This window comes from Spea bombifrons, chromosome 3 (assembly GCF_027358695.1).
Source record: "Spea bombifrons isolate aSpeBom1 chromosome 3, aSpeBom1.2.pri, whole genome shotgun sequence".
Classification (NCBI taxonomy): Eukaryota; Metazoa; Chordata; class Amphibia; order Anura; family Pelobatidae; genus Spea; species Spea bombifrons.
The window spans coordinates 65,525,977-65,538,707 of NC_071089.1; the positions used below are offsets into that span (position 1 = coordinate 65,525,977).

General features: G+C 39.0%; 1 protein-coding gene across 1 annotated transcript in view; it reads left to right on the forward strand.

Annotated features, from left to right (window-relative positions):
* ASCC3 (activating signal cointegrator 1 complex subunit 3) overlaps positions 1–12,731 on the forward strand; it is a 255,188-nt gene that overhangs the window by 132,719 nt on the left and 109,738 nt on the right. The window contains exon 14 of the mRNA XM_053461329.1: positions 2,192–2,326. Coding sequence (XP_053317304.1) covers positions 2,192–2,326 — 135 coding nt within the window. The remainder of the gene's footprint in view (positions 1–2,191; positions 2,327–12,731) is intronic.

Genomic DNA, 12,731 nt, shown 5'->3' on the forward strand with positions numbered 1-12,731 from the left:
ATAGATAGATAGATCTATCTCTATATATATATATAGATAGATAGATCTATCTATATATATATATATATATAGATAGATCTATCTATCTATATATAGATAGATAGATAGATCTATCTATATATATATATATATATACCGTATTGGCTCGGATATAGGCCGCCCCCGTATATAGGCCGCACCCTAAAAGTTTGGTGCTTTTTTAAAGAAAAAGTTTTTTTTCTTTAAAAAAGCACCAAAAAAAAACATGCTGCCACTCTGTCCCCCCCCCCCGAGATATGCTGCCGCTGTACTCCCTCCCCGCGATACGCAGCCGCTGTCCTCCCTCCCCGCGATACGCTGCCGCTGTCCTCCCTCCCCGCGATACGCTGCCGCTGTCCTCCCTCCCCGCGATACGCTGCCGCTGTCCTCCCTCCCCGCGATACGCTGCCGCTGTCCTCCCTCCCCGCGATACGCTGCCGCTGTCCTCCCTCCCCGCGATACGCTGCCGCTGTCCTCCCTCCCCGCGATACGCTGCCGCTGTCCTCCTCTGCCCCCCCTCCTCGACTTACCGGAGCAGACTCCCGGGTGTCTTGCGGGGCCGGCGAGGGACATCTACGCAATACGCGTATGCAACTTCCGGTACCGGTACCGGAAGTTGCATGCGCGTATTGCGTAGATGTCTCCCGCCGGCCCCGCAAGACACCCGGGAGTCTGCTCCGGTAAGTCGGGGGTGGGCAGAGGTAAAACGCTTAGATAACCTCTCGTGCCGGCACACCCCCCCCCCCCGTGGGAAGTGCTGGCAGGGGAGGCTGTCTGAGCGTATCGGGGAGAAGGATGCAGGTCCCCTGCACCGCTGCGGGGGATCTGTATCCTAACCCCGCTGCCTGCCCGGCGCCCGGGACTGCATGTCCCGGGCGTCGGGCGCTAGACCCCGAATATAGGCCGCACCCCCACTTTAAAAACTTAAAGTGGGGGAAAAAAGTGCGGCCTATATTCGAGCCAATACGGTATATATATACACACACATATATACACATATACATATATACGCACACACACACACACACACACACACACCCACACTTATATGGAAACATGTTATCCTGGGTGACTAGTAAGCTGCTTCATAAATAGTGTAGGCCTAGCAAGACACCCTGATCCAATATACCAACATGTTACATCTTGTGACCTGTAATGTTCACAAAACTACAAAAACTACCCTTATTGAGTATTTCTATAATATAGAAGCTGTTGAACAATTTTGTAGGTATTTTTGGCTTCTTTTTTCTTATCCCAACATACAAAATATAAAAATGTAACACTTTTGAAAACGTAATGTAAACCTTTGTAATATGTTCCCTATAACTACTTGGAAAGTCTGGAAATTCTATATCAATTAGGTATTTCAGGACCCCTGAATTTTAAAGGGTATTTTCTGTCAATTTCACTAATACTGTTGGGATTCAGGGGGGGGAAATATCTGAAAAGGTGTGTGTTGTTTGGTTTTTTTTTATACATATTTTTCACTTGTTTTTACTAGGTTACTCGTTCTAGATTTTCAGATAATCATTTACCTCTGGTATCAAAAGAAAGCTCTATCTATCTCTCCTTGAAAAAAAAAAACAACAAAATATATTGTTTGCATTTCTATACTGCTTACAGGAAAGGGGAATAATGAGTGGACTGATAAATGGCAGAAAAAAAAGGCAAAATTGCTCTGGGACTTAACGTACCAAAACCCCCTGGGACTGAAGGAGTTAAAGATCTGAATTCAGTTTCTTGTAGTTTAACTCTTTCATTTTTTTCATCAGTCTTTATTTGGGTGATATTAAATAAATTAATATATATTTTTTGTTACTTTCAAAAGACACCGCACAAAACTTTTCCTTGTTATCTCCCTTTTTATGAATAATATGAAACCAAGTTAAATAATGCAAAAGCATTAAGAATGTTCAAATCTTCCAAGGTACAAAGCATTTTATTTGTCACCTAGGGTGTTTGATGTTTGGAATGTCTGTCACTTGAAAACATCGAGTGTATTTCTTTTTTCCCCTGCAGTTCTTCTAATTGCGGGCATAGCTCAAAAGCTTGATAAACAACCTGTTAGGGGCACAGTGCAGAGCCATTACACATGACAAGCTTATAAATGAATACACGGCATGTTCGTTCATTTTATTCTTCTAATATCTTTATTTTCTTCTTTCATGTGAAGGTGATGGTTTTCGTTCATGCCAGAAATTCCACTGTGAGGACGGCGATGGCCTTGAGAGAACTCGCAAAAAACAATGGCCACATTTCATATTTTTTGCCAAACCAAGGATCTGATTATGGCCAAGCTGAAAAGCAGGTAAGAATAAGCGAACCTCCTTCTGGCGTTTATCCTTGCACTTGCAACGTCTAGCTGTCAAAACGTGTTGAACGGGGACAAAAGGTACAGTTCCTATAAAAAATTAACTCTTTCAGCATGCACTAAGCTGATAAATTGTTAATATTCAGTAAGCATCAATATGCCTTCTGAGATGTGCTGTTGGTAAGTTGGATGTATTTTCCTTGAGATGTTATAATTAACATGGGGCTTCATGGCCTACTTAGTGCCACTTATATCTCGAGTCGGATTAAAGATTCAATGTATTTTCTTATCTCTTCTGCAAGGGTTTTTTTTTCCTTTTTCATAGTCATATTGCTGCAAAATTACTTATTTATCAGAAATTAATTTTTACCGTCTCCACACATTTCTGCATTTATTTTCCCATCTGCATTGAGGATCAACTTCATCAGCATGTGAATGCAAATAGTGGGAGAATGTGCCAGATAGCTATGCATAAAGACATCATACAAAGGTATTAGGTCAGGCTATTAGTTTTAGCTCTGTATGTATAGGTCACACATTTTTTCTTATAGAATTTGGAGCTATTCTACAATTAGCATCTTTTAGAATGTATAACCCCATGCAGTTGGTTTCTGTTACATTTGCTTCAGATGTAACGCTCTATCCCATGATTGCTCTGATTTTGTATCGATGAAAATGGCTCATAATGTATAATGCAAAGGTCAATAATATTTCCATGGTGCTTAATATGATGAGTCGGTGACACCATCACCATGTATACCAATCATCAGAGACACTCAGGATAAGGGCTGTGTTGTACAAGCTATACATATTTTATAATGTATTTGAAATTGACATAATATATAAAATTAATGTATTTGCCTGTGCCTGTTTTCTTTGATGCATATCTGATGAGAAAGCCAACATATTCTGCCGCTCACCCTGTCTTAAATTCAGAAATACGGTTTCCACCATGGATATTTGTGATACATTTCAAGGGCCGCTATTCCCTTTGAGTGAACATGTTTTAGATCTGATGGTGTAAAAGCGTCCATCTTCCCATGAATCTAAATAATCCATTTGTGTGGGACATCCTATTTTACCCTGACTGGGTTCTAGCTCTTGTTTGTAGTCTGTCAGACCTGATTGCATACTGTGTTTATAATATGTGCGTATACTGACACTCATCTCATTTTTAATTGACTGGGCATGTATTTGTTCCAGTTATTCACATGCAGGAACATATCGTATTCCAGCATCACTGACTACTACTACTAATTTTATATAGTTGCGAATATACGTTCTTTTCCAGCATTATAGACCATAGTTTTTCACCCATTTATGGTAGGCATATCTTGTATCGGAGTACTTTATCAGTTTGGTCATATTACCTTTGCCCTTGCTTGCATTGTTCTGTCATTAATTTTGTTGTTAGTTTTTCCATACAAAACTCCTGGTTGCCTTCCAATGGGTGACAACACAAACATCCATAGAGTGTGCAAGCCTTTCCATAGCCACAGCTGGCCTACAGCAGAAAGGACAGCACGCCCTAAAGAGCATAAAAGGATATGCTCTTGGGTTGCAGGTAAAATAATAATGGCCACCACGTGTACAAAGCAGAGCAAGAAATAAATAATGGGGACTCGCGTCACACTATGGCCATGTATTGCTTAGCCCACCACTACGTCAAAGGAACCCAAGTTTGGCGAGTCCTATCAAATTTTACGTTTCTTACCAAGGAGCTGAATCAATGGAACTGCACTGCATTTTAACTTTGAAATAGTGACGGGGTAAGCAATATATGGTCATATAGTGTGATGAGGTCCCCTAAATGTATGCTTTAGTAGTTTTTTGAATGGTATTCACTGGGTATGCCCTGATTTCTTGTGTTTTTTTGGTGATTGTTATGCCTCAGCGTATATACTGAACTGAAGTAATTGCATTCACGGCACGAAACACTTTCAATAGCTAGTGTCTTTAATTTTTTTTTTCTTACCCTAGGGAAATTGCAAATTTTCTCTTACAGAGCAAACATGATCAGAACATGGAAATATATGCATGCTCCTCTGACTATACTTTTGTGTTTCTCACACAATCAAGAAAAAAATAATTTTGGCCTTTCCAGTTGGAAAATAGTTTCCATTTTTATCAGTTAGCAGTGCAATTAGCGTTGAAACCAGTCTGCATACCATTTCAGCTTCATATTTATTTCTGGCAAATGAATTCTTCCTTTTTACATCGTTATACAAGCCTACTACATATTGCGAAACTGCCTATAGCATCCATATTTATCCTGATACTGCATTTAAGACACATTGTGCATGAAAAGAGGCATAAAATCATAGTTTCAGTGTGAACTATTGAATGTTGACATAGATAGAAAGATAGATTTAGATATAAGAACGAAATTTTTTTCGAATTTAAGAGAACATAAGTTCTTCAAACATCCAGTCTGTCCAAGATGCCTGTGTTCATTTTTCATGAATTTGTTAATATGTGTGCAGCTTAAGACTTGTTATATATATATTTAACATAGGTTGCATTTTCTTATAGAACCCTCCTTTGCTGTAACATTATAAAGGCTGTGTAGTTCTTTAAGGGACCTTGGCTACCAGTTGAATTGCTCAGCTGAAAATGTTGAAGCTTTACTTACATGCTAGATATGCCTTCGAACGTATGCACATTATCTTTACCTGTAAAAACCTGGGGTTTATCCGTAGTCTCCGGATCTTTACAGCAATCACAGGATAAGATGGGCAGATTCTCATAGTCACAGAGCCTGTAGATAATACTTTCATATTCTACTCCTATGATATCTGATTTAATTGTATCTGGTCATCCTAATGAGTATTTTCCCCACTGTTATATCACTGATTAAATCTCTGCTCAAACACAAATGACAAAATTGTAACAAGCCATAGTTTTCATTCAGGCTTATAGATACAACCTGTTGCCCTGTATTACTGATATTATATTATTATGCATGTGTGAGGAGCCTTAGTCTGATGCCATATGTAAGACCCCCGTGGCGTTGTATACCTGATTTCAGGAAAACTCTTTAAGACTTTAATAATCCTAAAGAATGGGAAACACCTGGACAACAATGATGTATTGGAATCTGTCATCGCCATCTTCCGACCTCCTGGGTCCAGTGGTTAAACATATTTTCAATAAACACACATCGCTGCACTGAAACGACCTTTCATCCATAATTGCAACGTTTAATAGTCAACGTTGGAAATACAAATAAAGAATAGCCCGGCTTCCTGGCTGTGGAAATACAGCCGTGCGTTTTGCCAGGTATTTATCACACTAAAAATATAGAAAACAATGAAAAAGATTTATTAGCGAGAGTCGTCCTGCTGTTTTGTGCTTTAGCTTTTTCGGCATGCATTGGCTTGGACAGAGTCCAAACATCTGTTCTTAAATAAAACTCTCAATTGCTGGAGACAAATACCCTGAATGTTAATTTCTGCATATGATTTGTACATTTGTAATTGAAAATAAGAAGCGTGAAGCTGACAGTTCTCAAGCAAGTCGAAAATGTTTTGGCGCTGTTGTGCATCAGGCCTGTGCCTATACTCTTTACCCAGAATTGCACATTGAAAATATTGTTAGCTTGTTTTTGTTTTGTTTTTTTAACAGTTCTGCTGTTGTGATTTTTCCTCGCCTTTCTCATAATATGGAAATGTTTTCTAGAGATACTAGAATTCAATGCTTTTTAACTGTTAAAATACATAGCACCCATTCTTTCTGCAGGGTTAACTAGGTTAAAAATTAATTACATAGAGAGATGAGACATGCCAGTTATGGACCTTTAATTATTTTCATTTTTTATTGCTAATGAAATATTCTTTTTAGTTTTTTTCTGAGTAGATTACACTATGATTACAGTGCTGAGGAATAGAAACTATATAAATCAATACATTATTAAAACCAATTACAAAGCTATACCCTCATTTGTGTTAGCATCTTTGCTGCATACTCATTTTACATTCTGAAATGGTTTAGTAGTAGGCATAGTCATCACATGTGTGGTGGTCTTTCACCTTTGTTGCTTGCATGGGAAATGAGGGAGAAACAGTTATAATAGTCACTATAAAGAGTTAAAATGAATTAAATAATACAGACTCCAGTGATGTCACCATGACATTATGAGGGGTGCCATCCAGTTCCAAGAGACACAGCTGAGGTCTTAAAGGGCCTTCAAGGATTCTCTAGTCAAAAATACATTAAAAAAAAGATACTAAACCATGTAAAAATACATATCCAAACACTTGTGTCCCTCCCACTAAAATTAAAAGAAAACCATGAGTGTGTGTGTGGGAGGGTTAAAATAAGGATGTTTCGGAAACATACATTTGCAGGATGCTTTGCCGTCTGTGAGCATCGTAAAGACATATATCTTAAAAAATTCCAGCTTGCAACAAAAATAATGTGTCAAAGATAGTTGAAATTCATTTGCATTTAATGTATTTGCAAGCTCAAGTAAATGTGTGTTTATATAGGGTATGGTTTAAAATAAACGTGCTGGTTGAGGGGTTGGGGGAACACTAAATGAGAGAAATAGAGAGAAACCAAGAAATTGGCGTTTGAGTAAAGACATACAGAAAATGCCAAAACTGCTTGGAATGTCAATTGTAAGATTGCCTACATCCTTAATTGATCTTTACCCTACCTTTTGAACAATGTGTTGTGAAGGGCATGTTACACCTGCTTACAAATTGCCTTGGTTTTCAAAATATTAATGAAACTGAAACTCACCTGAATATTACTTCCTTAGTGAATTTACTAATCTTATTTAACAACCCCCCTGTCTACATGGATACATAGGATTGGTGTATTTCCCTTCCAGATGTTCCATCCTTTGCCCCCTTTCCTCTAGTTTACCACTAATATCATACATGCAAGAAACCAGGATAGCCTGAAAACCATCAGACTTTATGAGGTTTTACTTGAGATGCCAGGACAGTTACAATATCAAAATTGTGCCATGTCCCCAGTACCCGTGGACTTTCAAGTTAGGGAAAAGCAAGCTTCATGTTAGCAATTCTTTATATCGCCTGCACCTGACTTATTATGTAACCATGCAAATACTGAAGTACATAAAATATTTTGTAATCCACATTCCCCCCCCCCTCCTTATCTTGTTTGCAACCAGCAACACCATCTAGATGCCTTATAGCTCATTTGAAACGCTTGGAAAAAGTGGTGTTTTTTCGTTAATAATATGGTTATTGTTTCATGGAACATGGGAGAAAATAAAACCGCAAAGAAATGCACGAATGAACAAAAGATGTATGTCTATTTGAAGCAGAAACCAAACAAGTACTTAGTGTGTTACATTGCAGCTACACTACATAGCTAGTAATTTGCTCTCCAAGCTCATTTTCGTTTTAATATGCATATGGTAGGTTTAGTGATTAATATTTCCAAGGTCAGTTTGTATTCATTATGCCTGAAACTGTTGGTATATGTCTGCACAATGTTTGCATGTTTGATAGTATTCAATTCAATATTTATTTATTGTCTATGTTTTGTATAGCTATCAATAGCCCTTAGTACATATACACTCTGAACATTTGGTACCTTTGGAATGGCCTTTTTCCTGTGTGTTAAAGGGACATTCTTCAGGCACCCATCTAAAGTACTCGCATACCTGGGAACTTCTGGGCTTAGGCTACCCGGAGCCTTCCCTTGCGGGGCGCGACCAGGACTGCCCGCTGTCGTCGGTTGGTGGGAGTTCTCCCTGATGTCATTGGGAGTTTCCCTGACATCAGTGGGCAGTCCCGGCGATTTAAATGGAAAATGGGCGTGGAGCGCGGCATGCCAAGACCCCGCTCCCGCCACCCAGAGGATTTGGGTCTTGAACCGGAGAAGCGGTCCTTCACCCGTCAATCTCCGGGCAAACCCAGAGAGTTCCCAGGTATTACTAGGTACTAGGTGATTACTTTGATATGAATTTTTTTAAAAGCGCACAAAAAGAAAAGCACATTTACCTGAAGCTGCACTCCTCATCTGTGGTCTGACAGTTGTTGCCACTTGAAGCAGCCAATCAGACTCCCCCCCTGTCGCATTTGCCAAGCACTGGAGTGTATGACATGCAGTGAGATGTGCTTGGCCAAACACATCTCCTGCACATTGAGCAGAATAGAAAGTGCATATGATGACTGGAGTGTCCCTTTAAACTTAGATGTTGGGCCACATTTTTTTTAAACAGTTCTTGTTTCTGTGTAATATAATTTAGGCAGCTGCATATTAAGTCCATGTGTTCTCTGTAACCTTTACCCAACGTACTAGACAAACACCCTGACTCCTTATCCTATTCATTACTGCCTGCAGTAAACAGTAGAATCACTCCTATTCACAATCTTAATGTATAGAAAGATCTAGTTTTTTTACCATTGTAAGCTGTGAGTTGCTATAATATGTATGTCCTCTAAAGCAGCCAGTCATTGGCACCAAAGCACATCCATTGAAATGAATGGCAGTGCTTTCCCCCTGCAGAGTTGGGTAAGCACACATCTCATGTATACAAAATAGCTAGGAGACGGGAAAGGGGGAGATGCATGTATTTGAAAGAGCAACACCACGAACATTTTAAAGGAAGAATGCAGATTTCGTATGCATTAAAGTGCATATGATGGCTGGAGTGTCCCTTTAATTTACTGCACAAATTGAACCCGCTGTATTGAGTAAAAAATATATTTGTGGCCAACACCAGCTCCGAAGTTAATATAAGACACATTATAGTAGCTACAAAACTGGTATCATGTAGCTTTGTAGATAAACTGTAATAAATCCCAAAGAAATCCCTGCCCATGGCTCAGTATTTTCGGCACCAAGATTGCTTCTTCAAGGTTCTTCTGCAAGATGTTTAGTGCTGTTGGATCATAATCACTGTAAGTGACATCATTACTCTGACTTTGTGCATATGTATGTGTGGTTCATAAACAATGAACTGTGGATGAGTGTAAAGACTTCATTTCAATGTATTATGGTATTTGTGTTCATTTTTATTATTAAATTCAAGATGACCCCCAAGGCCCAGTAGTCATAAATAACGTACAATCTGAAGGTGCAGTGCTTTTAGGGTATTTATTGAAAGAAATGTGAAAAGACGTCAAGTCTTAAACCTATATAGAGAGCCGCAACATTACCTTGCTGTATACATGGCTTCCTCCTTCCCTCAGCAAAAGGGTTAGTATCTTTATAGATTTAGCAATATAAAGCAAAATCCAGGGAGAACCCTGAGGCACAGTATATATTAATAATGGCAAAGGGCATTTAGAAAGAGCAAAAGTATTCTCCGCTCTGCAAACCACCGCCTTTTGAACTGCACTATTTTCTGTGTTTTCGATAAAAGAGGACAAGAAGGGAGAAAGAGCAAAGTGACCAGGGAAAACAGAACCATATCGGAAGAGAATAATGAAGCTAATGGTCCCATTAGCTGTAGAATGTAGATCCATGCATACTAATGCAAAACAGCTGCTCAGACATATTAAAGGCACATATGAGCTATTTGGCTAATCTAGTAAGCAAAAATGCTTTTAGCCAAAAAAATAAATAAGTTCAGTGTAGAATTGGATTGGCAATTCTGCAGAACCCCCCTTTGCCTTTGCAAGTGGGACATCATGTGAATTTAAAGGGACCACTCAGTATATATTAAGTGCATTTAATGGCTGGAGTGTCCCTTTAAGCAGAAGAGGAAAGCGTTGACGGTCTTGTGCAAAAGTAATATTTGATCACCCAAACTTTTGTCGTATGATGTCCCTTAAAAGCCATCTTAAGCGATTTTCTTTTATTAGTGCACTGGTTGCCCTGGCTACTGTGTAACAACCAGATAGCACAGTTGTACGCCACATTCTTTCTGTTCTTTGGTCATTTTTTTTACATACCCATTTTCATTTTTTTTCTGAATAGTACATGATTTGGATCCTTTTAGCAGTGTTGTTCAAAACTGACACTGTACATTTCCTGTAATTTTCCTTTCCGAAAATAAAAACTTTATAGCGCACATTAAAAACAAATTTTACAGTAAAGTGATTTTAGGAAACCTTTTAAATGGCACATTTTAATTCATGACTTATTAAAATCTGGAAAGTGGGACAGACTCATTGTATATTTAGTGAGTCTGTCTATCTGGCTAAAATATTGATACCCAGCTGCTTGGCTGCACACAGCCCTTTAATTCCTTAGGGTTGACCAATCTTTAAGAAGATTTAACAATTTAGCTGTTCATATTAGACTAAAGTAGAACATTCCAAAATTAATTCGGGAGCAGAAATACAGATGTTATATGTATATTTTCCTGGGATGATGAGTGAGTGGATGTGTAATTTAAGTGCTGGTATTTAAGTCTTTAGGTCCTGTAGGTTACCCCGAAAGAGTAATTCTGTATCAAAACCAGTAACACAGGACCAAGCAGCAGTGGCATTTCATCAAATTACCACGTAACACACCATCTGCAAAAAATAAAAAGTTTAGGATTGTGCATAAAGTGCAATTCTAATGCAAACACGATGCAGTTGCTATAGCAACCATTTAAATGATCCTGTGCATTGCTCCACTTTGATGCTTTTAATTGCAATAATATTATTTCCCCCTTTGGAAATCCAGCTCGATTTGCACTGACATGGCAATTTATATTTTACCATTCTGCATTTCATATCTCTGTTTACCATCTTACTCGAAATAAATGGCTGCCAGTACTGCATGTTCCTGTTTTTGTTTTTTTACACCATTCATATTTTTTCTGTTTTATTGCGGTCCTTATTTTCTAGTCTGGTTTGTCCTTCTTCTGCTCCCCTGCCTCACACTTATTTACGTTCTGTGTGATTCCAAAGACCTGTACTACGCTCCTAACGGTTTAATAGTCAACAGCACAGTAAATGGAAAGCAATGTAGCTCTGGTTACCGCCGGAAAAAAAATGCTTAGCAGCAGAAGCAAATGATAATACATCTCAAATATTAGATGTATGTCCTTCAGACTTGGGCAGTGCAGGTAGCCTGTGGCAAAGCTGTCTTTTTAATATCAGACTCATGTGCCAAAACAGTCACATTCTGGTGGGTGAAAGGAGAAAGCAGAGACGCACAAAATCACTTACAAGACGCACAATACTGTATAGTGCTTTACAATTAAACCACAAAGAGAACACTACAATGTGTATGTTTCAGAGAAAGCCAACATATCCTTGAAAGATACGCTTGAAAAGCAAAGCTTATTGGATCTGTTGTTATCGCCTTACACACACAAAATACATATAGAGTGTAAGCCCAGGTAGGATTTTAAAGATCAGAGTATCTCAAAGGCTTTGTAAGGAAAAGAAGAGCAAATGGCTGGAACTCGTATACATATTTCATGCTGACACCTTATTAGTTGAGATTGTTCAGCTTTGTGTAACTCATTAACCCATTGTGCACATTCCTTTGCGAATGAATGAATATTGGTGGGACCAGTGTCTTTGCCAACAGCTGCTCTAAATATATCTAGGATAAGCAATTGGTGTTCCTGGTTCTTTTAGGAATTGATGTTCCTGGTAATTTTTGGAATTGGCATTCCTGGTTACTTTTGGTAAAGAGCCATTTGATTGCTGTTCTATATAGTCCCGCCAAAGACCACGATACAACATGCAAAGCTCTTCCTGTGCAGCCTTCGGCTGGTTAATCTGCAGTCTTTCTGTGTTTGCACAGCCAGGGAGGGAATTGGGCAACACGTCGTGCCAGCTTTGGCAGCTCCACTTCATATTTTCAAGAAACAGCTTGAGAAGATCTTACAGAGTGACTGGTGGACTGGCAGGCATTCCCATTTTACATATCATTTGCACAAAATTTGTAAGACGCAATTAATGCCAAAGAATTCTCCCTCTCTGAGTTAATTAGGAAAATTAGGCATTTTGTATTTTTATATAATGTCAGTGTCTAGACGCAGCATAATGCCACACGCAGAAATTAGTTAGTGTCTTCATGAAAGTATAAGTAAATATATTATTTCATTTTGTACTCGGTGGACACTCCAACCATAAAATGCACTTTAATGCATATGATAGCTGTCTGGGGGTGCATGGGGGGATTTTGCAGCATCCTCGTGTCCGTTTTGCCCCCTCATTCTCCAGCTATTTTCACCCTGGATATGAGTCGAAGCAAGCACTTCTCCTTGCGCTTACCTCCAGTCAGCTTCCGCACTGGCTTCAGACCCCCCATGCACATGCAGGGAGAGCTCTCCCATTGATTTCAATTGGAGCACTTTCCTGCCACTGATTGAAGCAGCCAATCAGCAACAAGAATCATCAGAGCATAGAGGAGAACATCTGCAGGACTGCAGCTTCTACCGCAGGTATTTTTTTTTTTAGGTGCATTATTCTTTTCAAGAATTATGTACTCATAAAATGTTTTACCGTGTTTGTAAATAATTGCTACCACC